This window comes from Oncorhynchus masou, unplaced genomic scaffold, assembly GCF_036934945.1.
Source record: "Oncorhynchus masou masou isolate Uvic2021 unplaced genomic scaffold, UVic_Omas_1.1 unplaced_scaffold_3765, whole genome shotgun sequence".
Classification (NCBI taxonomy): Eukaryota; Metazoa; Chordata; class Actinopteri; order Salmoniformes; family Salmonidae; genus Oncorhynchus; species Oncorhynchus masou.
The window spans coordinates 1,367-24,225 of NW_027010167.1; the positions used below are offsets into that span (position 1 = coordinate 1,367).

General features: G+C 44.0%; 1 protein-coding gene across 1 annotated transcript; it reads left to right on the forward strand.

Annotated features, from left to right (window-relative positions):
• Positions 1–265: 265 nt before the first annotated feature.
• On the forward strand, positions 266–22,291 carry LOC135534664 (protein patched homolog 1-like). Its single transcript, XM_064961585.1, is given in 7 exon segments — positions 266–281; positions 1,558–1,700; positions 7,774–7,901; positions 7,903–7,955; positions 10,332–10,612; positions 21,778–21,915; positions 22,130–22,291. Coding segments are annotated over 7 exon segments (906 nt in total). The 3' UTR covers positions 22,277–22,291.
• The last annotated feature ends 568 nt before the right edge of the window (positions 22,292–22,859 follow it).

Here is a 22,859-nt window from a genome sequence, read left to right on the forward strand (position 1 = left end):
TCAGAGTGGGTGACAAGGAATAAGTTAGCCCTGTAAGGTTCTGCTTTTCTTTTCTTAGTCAACCTTGTGTTCTTTTTCTTTGTGGTCTTGAACATAGCCCTGTTTCTTGGTGTTCTTCATTTTTGTTCATTGATTTCACCTGTGTTAGTTTCTCACCGGGTCTCCTCAGCTCCCTATTTAGTTCAGTTCTTTCTGTTTGTAGGGTTGTGAGGTATTGTTTGTTTTTGACTGTCTACCTGTGTTTGACCATTGCCTGCCTGTGACCATGATTCCTGCCTTCTGTGAAGGCTTAATAAACATCTGCCGCGCACTGCGCGTGAATGTACACATTTTTCTCCCTGAGTATTCATTACAAGCCCTAAATATTTCTGAAACGAAAAGCATTGTATTTGAAACAAAACACTCACTAAACCCTAAACCTCAACTAAATCTTGAAATAAATAATGGGGAAATTGAGCAAGTTGAGATGATTAAACTGCTTGGACTAACACTAGATTGTAAACTGTCATGGTCAAAACTGCTGCAGTAGTAGCTGAGATGGGGAGAAGTCTGTCTTTAATAAAGCGATGCTCTGCCTTCTTAACAACACCATCAACAAGGCAGGTCATACAGGCCCTAGTTTTGTCACACTTTGACTACTGTTCAGTAGTGTGGTCAGGTGCCACAAATGACTTCGGAAAATTGAAATTGGCTCAGAACAGGGCAGCACGGCTGGCACTTGGATGTACACAGAAAGTTAATATTAATATGAATGCCAATCTCTCCTGGCTGAAAGTGGAGGAGAGATTGACTTCATCACGAGTTGTCTGTTTGAACTACTGGCACACAGCTTGGACACCCATGCATACCCCACAAGAGGTCTCTTCACAGTCCCCAAGTCCAGAACAGACTATGGGAGGCACATAGTACTACATAGAGCCATGACTACATGGAACTCTATTCCACATCAAGTAACTGACGCAAGCAGTAAAATTAGATTTAAAAACCAATTTTAAAAACACCTTTTAGAACAGCGGGACTGTGAAGCAACACAAATTTTGTCACCGACACACACACACACACACACACACACACACACACACACACACACACACACACACACACACACACACACACACACACACACACACACACACACACACACGATAACATACGCACTATACATACACATGTATTTACTACTGTAGATATGTGGTAGTGGTGGAGTAGGGGCCTGAGGGCACACAGTGTGTTGTGAAATCTGTCAATGTATTGTAATGTTTTAAAATTGTATAAACTGCCTTAATTTTGCCGGGCCCCAGGAAGAGTAGCTGCTGCTTGGGCAGAAGCTTATGGGGATCCATAATAAATACAAATATAACAATGTGTGTGAGGTGTATACTTTTGTGATTTAGCCCACTGCAGTGATTATTAACCTTCTATCTTATGTAACCATATCAAGCATAACGTATACTAATTTATTGTCCCCGGATTTACATGTACTATGTTACGTCTAGTCTATGAGACCAGTCTGGGTTTTGTTATGGTTGTGTTATGGTTGTGGTTGTGTGTCTACAGCTCTGCAGGAAGCATTTGACCAGGACTGGGAAGCAGGTTGGATCACACAGAGCAGCTACAGGAACGGTTCAGATGACGGGGTCCTGGCCTACAAACTACTGGTACAGACCGGACGCAGGGAAAGGCCCATCAGCGTTAACCAGGTGAAAGACATGTATTAATACCAGACTAAACTTCAACCAGGTGAGAGCCATTTATTAATATTGGGCTAAACCCTTTCACTTCAACCAGGTGAAAGCCATTTATTAATATTGGGCTAAACCCTTTCACTTCAACTAGGTGAAAGCATTTATTAATATTGGGCTAAACCCTTTCACTTCAACTAGGTGAAAGCCATTTATTAATATTGGGCTAAACCCTTTCACTTCAACCAGGTGAATGCCATTTATTAATATTGGGCTAAACCCTTTCACTTCAACTAGGTGTAAGCCATTTATTAATATTGGGCTAAACCCTTTCACTTCAACTAGGTAAAAGCCATTTATTAATATTGGGCTAAACCCTTTCACTTCAACTAGGTGAAAGCCATTTATTAATACCAAACTAAACCCTTTCACTGCTTCAGGTGAGACTGGTCTCCAATCCATTTATTAAAACAGGTGAGTTTGCTTGATCAGCCCATTTCAACTAGGTGGGAGTACAGTATACTGAAAATCTTTATCTAGACCAGGTGGGTGCTGGATCGTATGTCATTCACTTTAACCAGAGGGAAACCTTGATGATTACTCCAAGCAAGCCTGTCTGCCTGTCAAGAAGGCATGTTGATGCTCTGTAAAGTTCTATTATCATGTCCTTCTCATCTCTTGTCCTGGCATGTAGCAGTGGTACAATAGGATTGTACAAAATTAGATTTGACAAGATCTTTGGAGAATGGGATATTGAGTGAGATCTTTAGTAAATGTGCGTAGTAAGTCTTTTGACTTGACTTGGGGTTAGTAGGCCAGGTAGGTCGGCCTACCAGAGATTGTATGAATTTTTCCTTTTGTTTTGTAGGTCAGTCATAGTTAAAAATGATTAGAGTTAATCTCAAGTGACCTCCAGTCACAAGTTAGATAAAACTAAACGGTCTAAAGGAACTATGGAAATGAGGGTATCTCTCTCTCTCTCTGTCTCTCTCTCTCTCTCTCTCTCTCTCTCTGCCCTCTGCCTCTCTCTCTCTGCCGCTCTCTCTCGATTTTAAGCCCTTACCGGGACTGCAAACCATCCTCTGAAAAAGCTATTAAGCCACTTTCTGCTATCTACAGGCTAGAGATGCCCGACTCTAACCATAGTGTGTCTTTGTGTTCCCTTCTGCTTCAGATAAGACTGTGTAACAGCTTTACCGTGTTCCGAGTTCAGCTGGGTGTGATAGTAAGCTGCTAGACAGAGGAAGGGGAAATAGATTACAATATAACGCCTCCTGAGTCTCTTAATTGTGTAGCCTAGCAGTATTTCCAAATGGTGATCTGCTATAGATGTTGTTCTGTTAGTTAGAAAGGCGTTTGCCTTTGTTGGTTGTTGGTGAACAACTGGCCAGATGTCACAAACAGTCAGGGCCTGGGAGGCGTGCCGGCCGTGCTCCATGGGCTTCCCGTGACAGCTTAAGGACATACAGTTGTCACGTATCCTTAATGCAAGACAGACCTCTCTCTCTTTCCCCCTCTCTCCTCTTTTCCTCTTTCTCTTTCTCTCTCTTCTTTCTCTTTCTCTCTCTCTCTTCTCTCCCCTCTTTCTGTTAATTTTCTCTGTTCTCTGCTGCCACATTCCCCTTCAATGAGTGAAGAGGAGCTGTGACCTACTCGATCTCTTTCAGACAACACTGTCTGTGTGTGTGCGTGTGTGCGTGTGTGTGTGTGTGTGTGTGTGTGTGTGTGTGTGTGTGTGTGTGTGTGTGTGTGTGTGCGTGCGTGCGTGCGTGCGTGCGTGCGTGCGTGCGTGTGTGAGAGAGAGAGAGAGAGAGAGTACGTGTGTGCATTTTTCTGTCAAGGTGTGCATTCATATACTGTACAGTAGCAACTGTATTTTTTCCCCCTTTCAGATTAAGAACAGATATTTTCCAACCCCAGCACACCACAGCTTTCCTGGAGAGGATTCCTTATGACCGAGGGTATTATATGGGAGCTGGCGATGTGTGTGTTTTCAGAGACAGCGATGGGAGTAGGCTTCGGTGGACTCATACGGTAGATACACCTATAGCTAATCTCTTGGCAGTAGTGTGGAAACCCACCAAAAAAGGGGACTATGCCAGTTCTGGACTTACTAGATTTTACACATCTGGTTTTTCTGGATCTATGTCAAGTAATGCAATGGGGAAAATGGTACAGCAACCATTTTGGGAGGGGGTGTAGATGACCACACCACCATAAGCGACAACAAATTAATTCCCTTTTAAACAACTTCCTGGACAAAATGTTTCACTGTAATATTGAAAGTGTAAACTTGGCAGAAGAAAACCTAAACAGTATATTTGACCTTTCAGCTTCCCTATCAAGTATAACATTTTCAAGAAAATTAACAAGAATGACAAATGGTTTGATGAAAAATTGAGAAACCTATCCAACCAAAAACTACAGAGAACCAGAAAACCTGAGCCTGCGCCTTCAGTACAGTGAATCACTAAAACACGCAGAAAAGATAGAACAGCATGTCAGAAACCAGCTCAATGCAACTGAAGAATCCATGGACTCTAACCACTTGGAAAACACTAAACAAACAACAACATGAAGAGTTATCTATCAAAACGGAGATGTATGGGAAAACCCCTTCTCCAATATTTTTGGCCCTATAACAAAGAACAAACAGCAAAAACATATACATGATCAAATACATATCTTAGAATTTACTATTAAAGACTACCAGAACCCACTGGATTCTCCAATTACATTGAATGAACGACAGGACAAAATACAAACCCTTCAACATAAAAAGGCCTGTGGTGTTGATGGTATCCTCAATGAAATGATCAAATATATAGACTGGATATAGATATAAATTGATATACTTAAACTCTTTAACATCGTCCTTAGCTCTGGCATCTTCCCCAATTTTTGGGACCAGGGACTGATCACCCCAATCCACAAAAGTGGATATAAATTTGACCTCCCAATAACTATGCGTCAACAGCGACCTTGAAAAAAATCCTCTGAATTGTCATTAACAGCAGACCGTACATGTCCTCAATGAAAACAATGTACAGAGCAAATTTCAAATGGGCTTTTTACCAAATTACCATACGGCAGCCCACGTATTCACCACACCCTAATTGACAAACAAACAAACCAAAACAAAGGCAAAGTCTTCTTTGTTGCCCTCAATAAAGCTTTTGACTCAATTTGGCATGAGGGTCTGCTATACAAATTGATGGAAAGTGGTGTTGGAGGAAAACATGCGACATTATAAAATCCACGTACACAAACAACAAGTGTGTGGTTAAATTTGGCAAAAAAAACGCATTTCTTTCCACAGGGCCGTGGGGTTAGACAGGGATGCATCTTAAGACCCACCCTCTTCAACATGTATATGAACGAATTGGTGAGGGCACTAGAACAGTCTGTAGCACCGGCCACACCCCTAGAATCTGAAGTAAAATGTCTACTGTTTGCTGATAATCTGGTGCTTCTGTCCCCAACCAAGGAGGGCCTTGAACCAATATCTTCTGCATAGATTCTGTCAGACCTGGGCCCAGACAGTCAAGGACTGGGAAGTGGGTCGGATCACACAGACACAAATAATGGTGTTCCAAGAAAGGTCCAGTTGCCAGGACCACAAATACAAATTCCATCTCGACACCGTTGCCCTACTAGCACACAAAAAACTATACATATCTCGGCCTGAACATCAGCGCCACAGGTAACATCCACAAAGCTGTGAACAATCTGAGAGACAAGGCAAGAAGGTCCTTCTATGCCATCAAAAGGAAGATAACATTTAACATACCAATTAGGATCTGGCTAAAAATACTTAAATCAGTCAAAGAGCCCATTGCCATTTATGGTTGTGAAAATTAGAAAATCTGAATGCATAATTCTGCAGAAATATCCTCATTGTACAATGTAAAACACCAACTAATGCATGCAGAGCAGAATTAGGCTGATACCCACTAATGATCAAAATCCAGAAAAGAGCTGTTTAATTCTAAAACCACCTAAAAGGAAGCAATTCCCCAACCTTCCATAACAAAGCCATCACCTACATAGAGATGAATCTGGAGAAGAGTCCACTAAGCAAGCTGGTCCTGGGGCTCTGTTCACAAACAGACCCCACAGAGCCCCAACCAAATCATGAAAACAAAAAAGATGATTACTTGACAGATTGGAAAGAATGACCAAAAAACTGAGCTAACTAGAATGCTATTTGGCCCTGAACAGAGTACGCAGTGGCATAATATTTCTGACCAATGTGACTGACTCAAACATAAGGAAAGCTTTGACTCAGTGAACATAGCCTTGCTATTGAGAACGGCTGCCGTAGGCAGACATGGCTCCCAAGAGAAGACAGGCTCTGTGCACACTGCCCACAAAATGAGGTGGAAACTGAGCTGCACTTCCTAACCTCCTGCCAAATGTATGACCATATTAGAGACACATATTTCCCTCAGATTACACAGACCCACAAACCCATAATTGGAAAACAAACCCAATTTTGATAAACTCCCATATCTATTGGGTGAAATACCACAGTGTGCCACCACAGCAGCAAGATGTGTTGCCACAAGAAAAGGGCAACCAGTGAAGAACAAACACCATTGTAAATACAACCCATATTTATGCTTATTTATTTTCCCTTTTGTAACTATTTGCATATTAATATGACATTTGAAATGTCTTTATTCTTTTTTTGAACAGTGTTTACTGTTAATTGTTATTGTTTATGTCACTTTTGTTTATTATCTACTTCCTTGCTTTGGCAATGTAAACTTATGTTTCCCATGACAATAAAGCCATTGGAGAGAGAGAGAGAGAGAGAGAGAGAGAGAGAGAGAGAGAGAGAGAGAGAGAGAGAGAGAGAGAGAGAGAGAGAGAGAGAGAGAGAGAGAGAGAGAGAGAGCCCTTTTGTCTTCTGTCTGGAGAGAGACATTCTGGGAGAGAGAGAGATTTTTGTTATTGTTACTTGATTTGCAGGGTATTCTCTTCAGTGTTAACAGCAAGGCTAACTGCACACAGACGCACATAGGGACTCAAGCTTACCCCCTGTGGGCTCTGTGGGGAGAAGGAGCTACAGTAGCTAGCTGATTCTGTTAGGGAATGGAGTTAACTTAGTTGTAAAATAAATGTGCTAGCTAGTTTGATGATGAAGAAGTGTGCTGTAATAGATGTAAAGTTCAGGAGCTAGCGACTAAGGCTTGAGCTATAGCCATGGGAGGGTAGCTAGCTACTAGCCTGCCCTGTTGTGGAAGTGAGGTAACCAAATATTTGTGTAGGGGAAATGAGGTAGAATTGTGAGAGAAAGTAGTGAGGGAATCTAGTAATCTCTCATAGGACTAGGAGGGAGCACACTGTAATCAGGGCTGTGCGCGCTAGCCTTTGCTCGCTAGTTCTGTTGGAGAGGTAGGCTGGTTCTCAACACGTAACATGCATGCTTTTTTGTTCTCACATCTGACCGCACCTGAAAAGCTGATTTGGCATTTCCATGTTTAAATTTAGGACTAATAATTCTGTGAAGCTCACCGAGAAATACGGGAATTTTCAGAAGGCACCAGTGTTTGACTGTTTACTTTTCTCTGGGTTGAGAGAGGGAGAATGTTGTCGCTTATTTTTAAAGCCGGTGGCGTTTTCTCATGCTCATGCATGGATATAATTTCTGCGGTGGGTTCATCTGGAGGAAGTTTTGGTTGACATGTTGTTTCTACAATTCACGCTTGTTGCTAACCACCAATATCTCTCTCCTCCTCCTCTCTCCTATTGCCTCCTCCTCTCTCTCTCATATTGCCTCCTCCCCCTCCTCCCTCTCTCTCTCCCCCTCCTCCCTCCTCCCCCCTCCCTCTCCTCTCCCCCTCCTCCCTCTCTCTCCCCACCTCCCTCCCTCTCACCCCCTCATCCCTCTCTCTCCCCCCTCCTCCTTCCCCTCCTCCTTCTCTCCCCCCTCACCTTCCCCCCTCCTCCTTTTCTCCCCCTCACAATCCCCCTCTTCCTTCTCTCCCCCTCACAATACCCCTCCTCCCTTCTCCTTCTCTCCCCTCACCTTCCCCTCCTCCTTCTCTCCCTCTATCCTTCGTTTCGATTATTAACTATTCTCTAGCTGACTAGGCAGCGCTTGGTGGATGCGGATGGCATCATCAACCCGGTGGCGTTTTACATCTACCTGACTGCGTGGGTCAGCAACGACCCGGTGGCGTACGCAGCCTCGCAGGCCAACATACGGCCCCACCCCGGAGTGGCTCCACGACCGCACAGACTCCATGCTCGAGACACGGCTCAGCAGTGAGTGACCAATCACAGCACACTTTACTACCACAAACACCTTTCAATGGCCAATCATGTCAGACACGCTTTTTGCACTCAATAATTATTTAGCACACTGGCCTACAGATTTGTCAATTGAATTAAAAAAAGACTAAGACTTTATTTAAGAAATGTGCAGGAACTTTTTTCTGCCTCTGGTACCTCTGGTAGCTCATACTGCTTTATGGTGACATGGAGCTATCCATCTGTTTGTATCGCTAAACACACTCATATACATTTATGAACTACTTGTTGTGTTTTGTGGCCTAACTATTCCATGGGTCATTTCACCTTGAGTATAACATTTTACTTATTTTGCTCAACTTCACTTCCATGGGCTTTTATTACATTTGAGCTGCAGTTATTTTAGAGTACATGTTTGTGCCATTCCATCTGTGGAGTTAATTACCCATGTCTACTTTCTGGTTTTAACTGAGGTAGTTTACAGTATACTGAGCTGTGTGTGTGTGTGGGGGGGGGGGGGGGGGGATAGCACGCTGTGGTACTCTAATGGTGCCTGTGGTGAATGTCATAACTCTTACCACAACAGGCCGCTATGGATCACACACACACACACACACTTAAAACTCTGTGACCCCAGAACTGCCTACACCCTGTTCTCATTTCCTTACCACACACACAGAGAGAGTGCGCGCACACAAAGGAAAGGGAAAGACAATTATTGGGAAAGAGAAAGGGAGGAAAAGGGTGTGAGAAGAGAGTGAGGGAAAAGAGGGTGGACAGGGAGAGGGGAAGTAAGCAAGCATGGGAAAGAGAGAGAGAGGCTGCCTTTGCATTACAGGGGGAAGATGTGATTGGATAACAAGCAGTGAGTATAAATATGATTGGCTAAGCAGGGTAGAGTGCTTGGCTATACAGGAACCCCTGGAGCAGAGCAATGTTGGCAGAGCTCCAACTTCCAGTCCTAATGGACATTTGTAGTGGAGATTATAATGGGCCAAACCATGTTAGCAAGTAGTGCTGGCTGACCCTCCAGGCACTAGAAAGTACACACACACACACACACCACAGAGAGTCTTTGCGGTGACATTTCTGGGATGTTTTTGATCAAACTTGTGTTTTTGAAGGAAAAGTCCTAGGCAAAACTATATGGACTGGATGTTATAGTGTGAGTGTGGTGGATATAAGATATTATACTGGGGGTGTGGTGAGTATAACATATCATAGTGGGGGTGTGGTGGATATAAGATATTATACTGGGGGTGTGGTGGATATAAGATATTATACTGGGGGTGTGGTGAGTATAACATATCATAGTGGGTGTGTGGTGGGTATAACATATTATAGTGGGTGTGGTGAGTATAACATATTATAGTGGGTGTGGTGAGTATAACATATTATAGTGGGTGTGGTGAGTAAAACATATTATAGTGGGTGTGGTGAGTATAACATATTATAGTGGGTGTGTGGTGGGTATAACATATTATATTGGGGGTGTGGTGGATATAAGATATTATGCTGGGGGTGTGGTGAGTATAACATATTATAGTGGGGGTGTGGTGGGTATGACATATTATAGTGAGGTGGGTATAAGATATTATAGTGGGGTGTGGTGGGTATAAGATATTATAGTGGGGTGTGGTTGGTATATGATATTATGGTGTGGTGGGTATAAGATATTATAGTGGGGTGTGGTGGGTATATGATATTATGGTGTGGTGGGTATAAGATATTATAGTGGGGTATGGTGGGTATAAGATATTATAGTGGGGTGTGGTGGGTATAAGATATTATAGTGGGGTGTGGTGGGTATAATATATTATAGTGGGATGAGGGTGGGTATAAGACATTTCAGTGGGGTGTGGTCGGTATAATATATTATAGTGTGGTGAGGTGGGTGTAAAAAATGTATAAAAGGGTGTTGTGGGTATAAGGAAGCTGAGGGAACATGGGGAGAATGACGTTAGTTTAGAACATGTGTCTTGGCATTGTTGCAATAGTCAATACAAACCAAACGTGTGTGTGAGAGAGGGAGAGAGAGAGGGGGGGAGAGAGAGAGAGAGATAGGTGATGATTCAGGTTGTAATAGTATCAACTTCAGGCCTGATACTCTGCTGTCATTAGCCCATCACTAGGCTGAGACTGGAGAGAATGGATCCCCACACACACACACACACACACACTCTTACACGCACACATACATGACATGTCAGTCTCTACCAAGGCTCATGGGACCATGTTCTAGCTCTGCCCACCAGCCAGTCCTGATTAATTTGTGTGGTGAGGCAAAGTGAGTTGGTGCTGAAATATGGTGCACTTGTTTGAATGTTTGAACTCCACCATACCTGCACCTTTTCAAAACCTCTACCCCCCCCCTTCTCTCTCTCTGTCTAGTTCCTGCTGCTGAGCCCATTGAATATGCACAGTTTCCATTCTACCTCAACGGGCTCCGCGAGACCCCCCAGTTTGTGGAGGCCATCGAGTCGGTGCGGGCCATCTGCAGTAACTACAGCCGCCAGGGCCTACCCAGCTACCCCAACGGCTACCCCTTCCTCTTCTGGGAGCAGTACGTAGGCCTCAGACACTGGCTGTTGCTCTCCATCAGCGTGGTGCTAGCCTGCACCTTCCTCGTCTGTGCCCTCTTTCTGCTCAACCCTTGGACTGCCGGCATCATCGTGAGTACTCACAGGCTAACGCAGAGAGATACACACACAGATGCATACAGCCATCCTTTGCCTTGACGACAGCTTTATACACTCTTGGCATTCTCTCAACCAGCTTCACGTGGAATGCTTTTCCAATAGTCTTGAAGGAGTTCTCACATATGCTGAGCACTTGTTGGCTGCTTTTCCTTCACTCTGCGGTACAACTCATCCCAAACCATCTCAATTGGATTGAGGTCAGGTGATTGTGGAGGCCTGGTCATCTGATGTAGCACTCCATCACTCTCCTTCTTAGTCAAGTAGCCCTTACACAGCCTGGAGGTGTGATGGGTCATTGTCCTGTTGAAAAAGAAGTGATAGTCCAAATAAGCCCAAACCAGACGGAAGGCATATCGTTGCAGAATGCTGTGGTAGCAATGCTGGTTTAGTGTGCCTTGAATTCTAAATAAATCACTGACAATGTCACCAGCAAGCACCCCACACCTCTTCCTCCATGCGTCACGGTGGGAACCACACGTACGGAGATCTGCCATTCACCTACTCTGCGTCTCACAAAGACACAGCGGTTGGAACAAAAAATCTCAAATTTGGATTCATTAGATTTACAACCGTCTAATGTCCATTCCTCGTGTTTCTTGGCCCAAGCAAGTCTCTTCTTATTATTGGTGTCCTTTAGAAGTGGTTTCTTGACAGCAATTCAAGCACGAAGGCCTGATTCATGCAGTCTCCTCTGAACAGTTGATGTTGAGATGTGTGTGTTTATTGAACTCTGTGAAGGATTTATTTGGGCTACAATTTCAGAGGCTTGTTACTCTAATAAAGTTTTCCTCTGCAGCAGAGGTAACTCTGGGTCTTCCTTTCCTGTGGCGGTCCTCATGAGAGACAGTTTCATCATAGCACTTGATGGTTTTTGCGACTCCACTTGAAGAAACTTGAAAAGTTCTTGACATTTTCCACATTGACTGATCTTCATGTCTTAAAGTAATGGCGAACTGTCGTTTTCTCTTCTTATTTTAGCTGTTCTTGACATAATATGCTCTTGGTCTTTTACCAAATAGGGCTATCTTCTGTATACCACCCCTACCTTGTCACAACACAACTGATTGGCTCAAGTAGGAAATAAATTCCACAAATTAACTTTTAAAAAGGCCTGTTAATTAAAATGCATTCCAGGTGACTACCTCATGAAGCTGGTTGAGAGAATGCCGAGAGAGTGCAAAGCTGTCATCAAGGCAAAGGGTGACTACTTTGAAGATTATAAAATATGTTTTGATTTGCTTAACTTTTGGTTACTGCAAGATTCCATATGTGTTATTCCATCGTTTTGATGTATTCACTATTATTCTACAATGAAAAAAAATAAAAATAAAAACTCTTGAATGAGTAGGTGTGTCCAAACTATCGACTGGTACTGTATATATGAATAAAAAAAATAAGAAATTACCAAAGTTACAATAGATTGCCATAGATTTTCAGTTAATTATACCCAAATTCCGGTAATTTAGGTAAATTACCAGTTGCTTTGCAACCCTACTCATGTGAATGCACACACATGCAAACGCACACACATTCTAAAGTGGCATTCTTTTTGCATTGAATATATGGGCAGAATGTGTGTTCACATCATATATCAGTATAAAGTCCATTTTCATAAATCTGTCAGATTAGACTCCTGTAAAAAGGAGACTTCCTTATTACAGAACATTCCAATCCATCAGTTTTAAACCTCCACTCCCATACACTGTGTGACTGTGGGAGTGTGGAGAGGAGAGGGAGGAGAGAGGTGGTGAGTGGAGGAGAGGGAAGGAATGAAGTGTGTGGAGGAGAAGAGAAGGTTGAGAGTAGTGGTGAGTGGAGGAGAGGGAAAGGAGGACAGGAGTGGTTAGTGGAGGAGCGGTGAGTGGAGGAGAGTAGTGGTGAGTGGAGGAGAGGGAAAGGAGGACAAGAGTGGTGGTGAGTGTAGGAGAGGGAAAGGAGGACAAGAGTGGTGAGGAGAGGAGAGGGAGAGGAGTGGTGAGTGGAGGAGAGGGATAGGAGGAGAGGAGTGGTGAGTGGAGGGAAGAGAGGAGGGGAGTGGTGTGGTGAGAGGAGGAGAGAGAAAGGAGTGGAGGAGTGGAGAGGAGTGGTGAGTGGAGGAGAGGGAAAGGAGGACAGGAGTGGTGAGTGGAGGAGCGGTGAGTGGAGGAGAGGGAAAGGAGGACAAGAGTGGTGGTGAGTGTAGGAGAGGGAAAGGAGGACAAGAGTGGTGAGGAGAGGAGAGGGAGAGGAGTGGTGAGTGGAGGAGAGGGGGGTAGGAGGAGAGGAGTGGTGAGTGGAGGGAAGAGAGGAGGGGAGTGGTGTGGTGAGAGGGAGGAGAGAGAAAGGAGTGGAGGGGAGTGGAGAGGAGTGGTGAGTGGAGGAGAGGGAAAGGAGGACAGGAGTGGTGAGTGGAGGAGAGGAGTGGTGAGTGGAGGAGAGGGAAAGGAGGGGACAGGGAGTGGTGAGTGGAGGAGAGGAGTGGTGAGTGGAGGAGAGGGAAATGAGGACAGGAGTGGTGAGTGGAGGAGAGGAGTGGTGAGTGGAGGAGAGGGAAAGGAGGACAGGAGTGGTGAGTGGAGGAGAGGAGTGGAGGAGAGGGAAAGGAGGACAGGAGTGGTGAGTGGAGGAGAGGAGTGGTGAGTGGAAGAGAGGGAAAGGAGGACGAGTGGTGAGTGGAGTGGACGCGAGGAAAGGGGAGGGGAAGGGAGGAGAGGGAAGGCTAGGAGTGGTGAGGAGAGGAGTGGTGAGGAGAGGGGGGTGGAGGAGTGGTGAGTGGAGGGTAACCTAATCCTTATTACAGAACATTCCAATCCATCAGTTTTAAACCTCCACTCCCATACACTGTGTGACTGTGGGAGTGTGGAGAGGAGAGGGAGGAGAGAGGTGGTGAGTGGAGGAGTGGTGAGTGGAGGAGAGTAGTGGTGAGTGGAGGAGAGGGAAAGGAGGACAAGAGTGGTGAGGAGAGGAGAGGGAGAGGAGTGGTGAGTGGAGGAGAGGGATAGGAGGAGAGGAGTGGTGAGTGGAGGGAAGAGAGGAGGGGAGTGGTGTGGTGAGAGGAGGAGAGAGAGAGAAAGGAGTAGAGGAGTGGTGAGTGTACGAGAGGGAAAGGAGGACAGGAGTGGAGAGGAGTGGTGAGTGGAGGAGTGAAGGAGAGGGAAAGGAGGAGAGGAGTGGTGAGTGGAGGAGAGGAGTGGTGAGTGGAGGGAGAGGAGTGGTGAGTGGAGGAGAGGAGTACAGGAGTGGTGAGTGGAGGAGAGGAGTGGTGAGTGGAGGAGAGGGAAAGGAGGACAGGAGGGGTGAGTGGAGGAGAGGGAAAGGAGGACAGGAATGGTGAGTGGAGGAGAGGAGTGGTGAGTGGAAGAGAGGGAAAGGAGGACGAGTGGTGAGTGGAGGATAGGAGTGGTGAGTGGAGTGGACGCGAGGAAAGGGAGGGGAAGGGAGGAGAGAGAAGGATAGTAGTGGTGAGGAGAGGAGTGGTGAGGAGAGGAGTGGAGTGGTGAGGAGAGGAGAGGGGTGGAGGAGTGGTGAGTGGAGGAGAGGGATGGGAGAAGTGGTGAGTGGAGGAGAGGGATGGGGAGAAGTGAGTGGAGGAGAGGGAAGAAGGAGAACAGTGGTGAGTGAAGGAGAGGGAAAGGAGGACGAGTGGTGAGTGGAGTGGAGTGGACGCGAGGAAAGGGAGGGGAAGGGAGGAGAGGGAAGGATAGGAGTGGTGAGTGGAGGAGAGGGATGGGAGGAGTGGTGAGTGGAGGAGAGGGATGGGAGAAGTGAGTGGAGGAGAGGGAAGAAGGAGAAGAGTGGTGAGTGGAGGAGAGGGAAGGAAAGGGAGGAGTGGTGAGGGAAGGGAAGAGACGGGAGGGAAGGAAGGAGAAGAGAGACGGGGAGTGGAGGAGAGGAGATCATGCTGCTGTGTTTTTCTAGCCCAGTCCTGTCCCAGTGTTTATCTTGTGCTGTTGTGTTTAGTCTACTCTGTCTCTCCCAAAAACGGACCTAAAATAAATGGGGATAGGACACAAGTTACCCAAGCAACCCCCACTCCCACCTAAAATACAGCCCGTTTCCCTATTTCTCTCCTACACATGTGCTGTAGGGGTTTCCAGTGATACACGCATGCATGCACTCACAAAGTTAATTGTATTCAGAACTCTTGACCTTTTCCACATTTTGTTACATTACAGCCCGATTCTAAAGTGAAAACTGTTTTATAGAAATTTTTACAAATGTATAAAAATGAAATTCCTTATTTACACAAGGTGCATCTTGTTTCCATTGATCATCATTGAGATGTATACTCCAAGTTGTAGAAACCTGTGGTGAATTCAATTAATTGGACATTATTTGGAAATGCACACATCTGTCTAGATAAGGTCCACAGTTGACAGTGCATGATCAGAGTAAAAACCAAGCCATGAGGTCGAAGGAATTGTCCTTAGAGCTCCGAGACAGGATTGTGTCGAGGCACAGATCTGGGGAAGGGGACCACAAAGTGTATGCAGCATTGAAGGTCCCCAAAAACACAGTGGCCTCCATCATGCGTGAATATATGAAGAGAGCTGGCCGCCCAGCCAAACTGAGCAATCAGGGGAGAAGGGCCATGGTCAGGGAGGTGACCAAGAACCTAATGGTCAATCTGACAGTGCTCCAGAGTTTGTCTGTGGTGATGGGAGAACCTTTCAGAAGGACAACCATCTCTGCAGAACTCCACCAATCAGGCCTTTATGGTAGAGTGGCCAGACGGAAGCTAGTCCTCAGTAAAAAGCACATGACAGCCCGCTTGGAGTTTGCCAAAAGGCACCTAAAGGACTCTCTGACCATAAGAATCAAGTCTGTTGAAATCAAGATCAAAGTCTTTGGCCTGAATGCCAAACGTCACGTCTGGAGGAAACCTGGCACCATCCCTACGGTGAAGCAATTTGGTGGCAGCATGATATGGGGATGTTTTTCAGCAGCAGGGACTGGGAGACTAGTCAGGATCAAGGGAAAGATGAACAGAGCAAAGTACAGAGAGAGATCCTTGATGAAAACCTGCTCCAGAACCTCAGACTGGGGCAAAGGTTCACCTTCCAACAGGACAATGACCCTAAGCATACAGCCAAAATACGCAGGAATGGCTTCGGGACAAGTCTCTGAATGTCCTTGAGTTGCCCAGCCAGAGCCCGGACTTGAACCAGATCGAACATCTCTGGAGAGACCTGAAAATAGCTGTGCAGCAACGCTCCCCATCCAACCTGACAGAGCTTGAGAGGATCTGCAGAGAACAATGGGAGAAGCTCCAAAAATACAGGTGCCAATCTTGTAGCGTCATACCCAAGAATACTTGAGGCTGTAATCACTGCCAAAGTTGCTTTAACAAAGTATTTTGAGTAAAGTGTCTGAATACTTATGTAAATGTAATATTTCAGTATTTTAATACATTTGCAAAAATTTCTAGAAATCTGTTTTTGCTTTGTCATTATTTTATTTATTTTGAGTCCCATAGGGCGGCGCACAATTGGCCCAGCGTCGTCCGGGCCGTCATTGTAAATAAGAATTTCTTCTTAACTGACTTGCTTAGTTAAATAAAGGTTACACACACCACACTGACCAATAAGTTATTTTGTTGACATTTACATATGTCCCCATTACCAGTAAAACATAATCAAAACCTATTTCTTTCACTTACTTGCTGTGCTGTTTCGTTGTTCTGAAGTTTCATTCTCTTAACCAAGATTTCAATGGAACACCATTTGGGTCTTTGCGTGTCAAAAAGATACATGTCAAATAACACTATTTACGTGTAATCAGAAGTTGCGGTCGAAACAAATTATGCTTTATTACCAATGCAGTATTGTAAACGTATCATTCGTGGCCGGTGTTTGTTTGTTTTCAGAACAGCATTGACAGTGTTTTTGTACAGCTTTGACAGTGTTTTTGTACAGCTTTGACAGTGTTTTTGTACAGCCTTGACAGTGTTTTTGTACAGCTTTGACAGTGCTTCTGTATCTTTTTTTGACATGCAACGACCTAAACGGCGTTCTATAGTATGTATGTCGTGAAGCTAATAGCAGTGACGCTATTATTGTGTTACTCCTGTAGGGCAACATCTGGAAAAAAATAGCACACTTGGCAGTGTGTACTGGTGCTCGACCAGTCGGCGAAAGCCAACATCACCCACGACAGAGAACGGTTGATTGTCAAGGGCAATGATTTCCATTATCTTGGCGTTAATGGATTTCACATTTGAGTTGTCTCGCTGAAATGTTTTTACTCTTTCAAATGACTGTTCGACTTGTTGACTGCTCGATCCACACAGCAGACATTGTGTGGGCTAGGTTAGGAATGCTGTGTTGCACGTGCAGCGCAAAATTTTACGCAGCGTCATTACGTCCGTTACCTACGTTACATAGGTATGACATCGTAGCTTTGACATAGTTTTTCACATCGCCATTAACCTCTTGATACTCCCCATCCCGGAGCCGGGATCGTGAATAAAGCCTCAGGCTCATTAGCATAACGCAACGTTAACGATTTCTGAAAATCGCAAATAAATTGAAAATAATGCGCCTGCTCTCAAGCTTAGCCTTTTCTTAACAACACTGTCATCTCAGATTTTCAAAATATGCTTTTGAACCATAGCAAATCAATCATTTGTGTAAGAGTATTGCAAGCTAGCTTAGCATTTTGCGTAGCATTTAGCACGCAACATTTTCACAAAAACCAGATAACCAAATAAATAAAATCATTTACCTTTGAAGAGCTTCGGATGTTTTCAATGAGGAGACTCTCAGTTACATAGCAAATGTTCAGTTTTTCCTGAAAGAATCTTTGTGTAGGAGAAATCGCTCCGTTTTGTACATCACATTTGGCTACCGAAACGAACCGAAAATTCAGTCACCAAAACGTCAAACTTTTCCGAATTAACTCCATAATATCGGCCGAAACATGGCAAACGTTGTTTAGAATCAATCCTCAAGGTGTTTTTTCACATATCTCTTCATTGATATGCAGTTCGTGGAAGCCTGCTTTCCCCTCAGAATCGCATGGAAAAATACCAGCAGCTGAAAATGACGCACCAATTTCGACGGAGGACACCGGGCGGACACCTGGAAAATGTAGTCTCTTATGGTCAATCTTCCAATGATATGCCTACAAATACGTCACAATGCTGCAGACACCTTGGGGAAACGATAGATAGGGCAGGCTCATTCCTCTCGCATTCACAGCCATATAAGGAGACAATGGAAAACAGAGCCTCAAAAATCCTGCTGATTTCCTGGTTGCCATTTCATCTTGGTTTTGCTTGTAGCTCCGTTCTAGGGCACCCACAGACAATATCTTTGCAGTTCTGGAAAATTCAGAGTGTTTTCTTTCCAAAGCTATCAATTATATGCATAGTCGAGCATCTCTTTGTGACAAAATATCTTGTTTAAAAACGGGAACGTTTTTCATCCAAAAATGAAATAGCGCCCCATAGCATCAAACTAGACATTGGGCTGATACCGATGTTGGCATTTTTAGCTAATATCGTCCGATTCTGATATGTTCACCCATATATCGTGCATCCCTTGCTGTTTTTAATTCTCATTTTCTTTATGGGGGCGGGGGCGTGTTTTTAAACAATATCACTGGAAATATATTTTTTTAAGTTCCAAGCGTCTTTGACAGAGGGGATCAAGCTGATTCTATATAATTTTACAGAGGCCAGTTCATGACGGAAGGCTTGCTCATTTTTTAGCAAGCGTTTATGACAAATCAGGACAGGTCGTTTCACTGAGCAGCCATTATGAACACAGGCTGTAAAACAGTGATCACTAAGGTACCAGTCTGGTGTTTTCTCTAATGACCTATCAAGATTATTTGTGAGGATAACATAGAGGAGAGTAGCCTTTTCTGGGTGTTTAGAGTCATACCTTGTGGGGTTGGTAATAATCTGAGAAAGATTTAGGAGTCCCATTGCTTTAGGACTTGTTCAGGTGGTTTATGCATGTCCGAGTTTAGGTCACCTAGCAGGAAAAATGCAGACTTGGTGTAAGAGGCCAGGATAGAGCTTAGGGCAGGTAGGGTACATGTCGGTGCTGATGGAGGACGATAGCACCCAGCAACAGTCAACAAAGAGCTATTTGGAAGATTAATGCTTAAAACAGCAAATGAAAATGTTTGGGGACAGACTTAGTGGAGACAACCCGGCACACTGAAGGTGGTTCTTGGTAAAGATTGCCACTCCCACACCTTTGGAAGATATGTCTTGCCGAAAAAGTTTATAACAATAAAGGTTAACATCAGTGTTCAAAACACTCTTTCTTAACCACGTCTCAGTAAATGACCAACATATCTGAATTGGAGCTGTGAACCCTCACTTTCAGTTGATCCATTTTAGGTAATAAGCTTCTAGTGTTAACGTGCAGAAACCCAGGCTTTTACGAGAGCAGAAATCAGTGAGGCAGATATCAGATAACAAGTCAGAATTGGGGCTAGCAAGAGTAGATGGGCCAGGGGGTACATGCACATTTCCAGATATCATCAACAGTAATACAGTCAAGGCACGGCAGAGGACAGGAAGAGCTCTGCAGTGCTGATTTTGCCATCTGAATGTGCATCAGATGGCAACAAGATAATTTTGTACAGCAATTTCATCGGGTAGCATGAAAAAAGAAGCAGGCGAGAGCTGGTTAGAATAGGATGGGAGGCCAAACGTCAATGTAACCAATAGAGTCAGAGTCCCGAGTGTGGGAACAAACAGTCTGTCCCACGGTTGGGTGAAGAAAGTTTGTAGTCAATAAAGTATGCAGGAGTCATGAGGCAAATAGCAAAATGAACATTAAAAAGTGTGGTGGAGGTACCTGTACCAGACAGGGGACAGATCGCCAGGTGGAATCCAAGCAGCAGTGCAGCAGGCAATGGGAGTAGGTGTCACACCCACTTGGGAGAAGCTTTTATTTCTGGAGGCAGATTTCTTGTAGGAAATGCCAGTGAATGGTCTCTGAACAGCAGGAGTGGGCTTCAGAGGACGCTTCAAAGACTCCTGTCACTTGTTGGGGTATTATGGGGTATTGTGTGTAGATCGATGTGGGAAAAAACAATTAAATTCATTTTAGAATAAGGCTGTAACATTAAAAGTCAAGGGGTCTGAATACTTTCCGAATGCACTGCATACTGTACAATCAATGTCAATATACTTGGTGAAATAATGGTTACTAAACAGTACTCAGCATGACAGGGCCCATACAATTATCTTTTGAATTTTCCCAAATTCTGTTTTATTTTTCCCGGTTTTGAATTTCTTTCTGTTTTTTTCCTCTCAATAGTACAATTATTCATAGAGAAACAATGAAAATGGATGTTCTGATTCCATGTTAATGCTTAAATCACATCACAATAAAATGTTTTAGGTCTGAGGGGAAAACTAACACATTTACATTTTAGAGGGTAAATCCCCTTTAATTGCTCATCTAGCAAGAGAGGAATGTGTTGATCTAGCGACGTTCCTGTTGTTAGGCCTACTGCTGCAGCACGTCATGCCAGATCTTGTAAAACAATTGCCACCCAATTGATACAAATAATAATGATATAGTTCTGCCAGGTAAGGTAAATATTCCGTTATGCATAGTATATGTGTTTTATTTGATGACTATCATTTCATTCCAAGTCATCATCTCATCTCTATAGAGCTGCTGTCTATGCCATCTGACAGAATCACTATTGTAGTAGTTCTTCAAAGTAAATAAGGCATGTGACTGCTGATATATCAACCAAAAATCACCCAGATCATGCATTTTCAGGTATAGGTATCTTGCAAAGCAACTTCTCTCTATCCCTGTCCATCATACATTCTCGAGCTACTCATAGGCGAGCTACTCATAGGTGTGCTACGATCTACCTGTTGGAAACCCCTGCTCTCGCTTGAGAAACCAAATAAAATGACAAGTTATGGCGGTGCCTCAAGTTGAACCATTTGTTTTGTCCAGACCAAACCACCAGTATCCTACCTATCCCCTGTGTCCTAACCCCATAGCCAAACCCTTACCCCTGCCCTTACCCTACCCCTTACCCTCAGCTACAGGCCACACACACACTAGTGATGACTTTGACTCCAGGTATCAATTTGTTAAAAACTATGTATATTATCATTTTTTGCTAGCTCTGGTATTTGTCATCCACATTTTCTCATGATCTCTCTTGCCTGTCTGCAGCAGACATAGAGTTAGCAATATGCTTGGAACATAAAATTGCAGTAAAATCGCAGTATCAAAATGTATTGTATTGTGAGAACTCTGGCAATTCCAAGCCCTAACACACATACACACACATTTTGTTCTGCTTTTCTTGTGGGGACCTAAAATACATTTCCATTCGAAATCCTATTTTCCCTAACCCATAACCTAACTCCTATGTCTAAACCTAACCACTAATCCCTTACCCTAACCCTAATTCTAACCTTCATTTTAACCCTAATCCTACACATAACCCCTAAATTTAAAATAGCCTTTATCCTAATAGGGACGTGGGAAATGTCCCCACAAGGGTGAATTTTCCTTATTTTACTATTCTTGTGGGAACTTCTGAGTATTTTAGGTCCCTACAAGTTTAGAAGGACCAACCCACACACACAGCCCACACGTGTTTTGGATGGGATGTTAAACAGGTGACCTGACTCTGAGGTCACTAAATATAACATTGCACTTATTGTAAGAGTAGGGGTGTTAACCCCGTTGTCATGGATAAATTCCCAATCTGGCCCTCATCATGGCCACCTAATCATCCCCAGCTTCCAATTGGCTCATTCATCTCCTCTCTCCTGTAACTATTCCCCAGGTCGTTGCTGTAAATGAGAATGTGTTCTCAATCAACTTACCTGGTAAAATAAGGGTAAAATAAAACCTTTAAATATCCTTGAGGAGACCCAAAATAAATTTCCATTCAAAATGCTATTTTCCCTAAACCTAACCTTTAACTCTTAACTCTAAACTCTAAACCCTAAACCTAATGGCCTTTGTCCTCATGGGGATGTGGTTCTTGGTTCGAGGGAAATGTTCCTTGTTTTACTATCCTTGTGGGGACTTTGGGAATTTTGTCTCTGATGACCGTAGAGATGTTTGGATTCATGCTGGGGTTGTTCCCTGGGTTAAAACTGTAGATGGTCTCTAATGGTCATTAACGGTTGTGTTGCGGTCTGTCTGTTTCAGGTCCTGGTCCTGTCTCTGATGACCGTGGAGCTGTTTGGTATGATGGGGCTGATAGGGATCAAGCTCAGTGCTGTTCCTGTGGTCATCCTCATCGCCTCAGTCGGCATAGGAGTAGAGTTCACTGTACATGTTGCTCTAGTGAGTACACACACACACAATGTCTTTTGCTATCCTTGTGGGGACCTAAAATCCTATTTTCTATAAACCCTAACCCAAAACACCCTAACCATAGCATAACCCTAACCGTAAACCTAACCCTAAGCCTAAAATAGCTTAACACACACACACAAAGTGTTTTGTATATTTTCAAATGACATTCTAGTTTTTCTGATTAGTTGTGTGTACGTTGCAGGCGTTCCTCACAGCGATAGGGGACCGTAACAGACGGGCAGTGCTGGCGTTAGAACACATGTTTGCTCCTGTGTTGGACGGAGCCTTCTCTACTCTACTAGGAGTCCTCATGCTAGCAGGCTCTGAGTTTGACTTCATCGTCAGGTGAGTGGGACCAGTTGTGGGACACATACATACACACACACACACTCACACATACAGTACACACGCACATGAACACATACACTCATGCACAAAGACTACATGCACACTCAAATACACATGCACACACTCATGGAAAGAGACTCAAACTCTCTCACACACTCAATCTTTCACACTCTCTACAAGTAAAGCACAAAACTATTTGACATAAACAATTGCATTTATAAGTTTTATTGACAAATGTGAATAAAAAAAATGTCAGCAAAAGCCTGATGAAAATGAATTCATATGAATGCTGTAAGTACAGACATTGTTTGCTCAGTGGGAAATTAATGTCAAACTCGTCAGTAACAACTGTGTGGAGTTTGTGAGCTTCATGTCCTGGGGTTTCCTGTGATCTTCTGTGTAGAAGAACCCCTTACAGTATTATAGACACTATGTCCTGGGGTTTCCTTTGATCTTCTGTGTAGAATAACCCCTTACAGTATTATAGACACTATGTCCTGGGGTTTCCTTTGATCTTCTGTGTAGAAGAACCCCTTACAGTATTATAGACACTATGTCCTGGGGTTTCCTGTGATCTTCTGTGT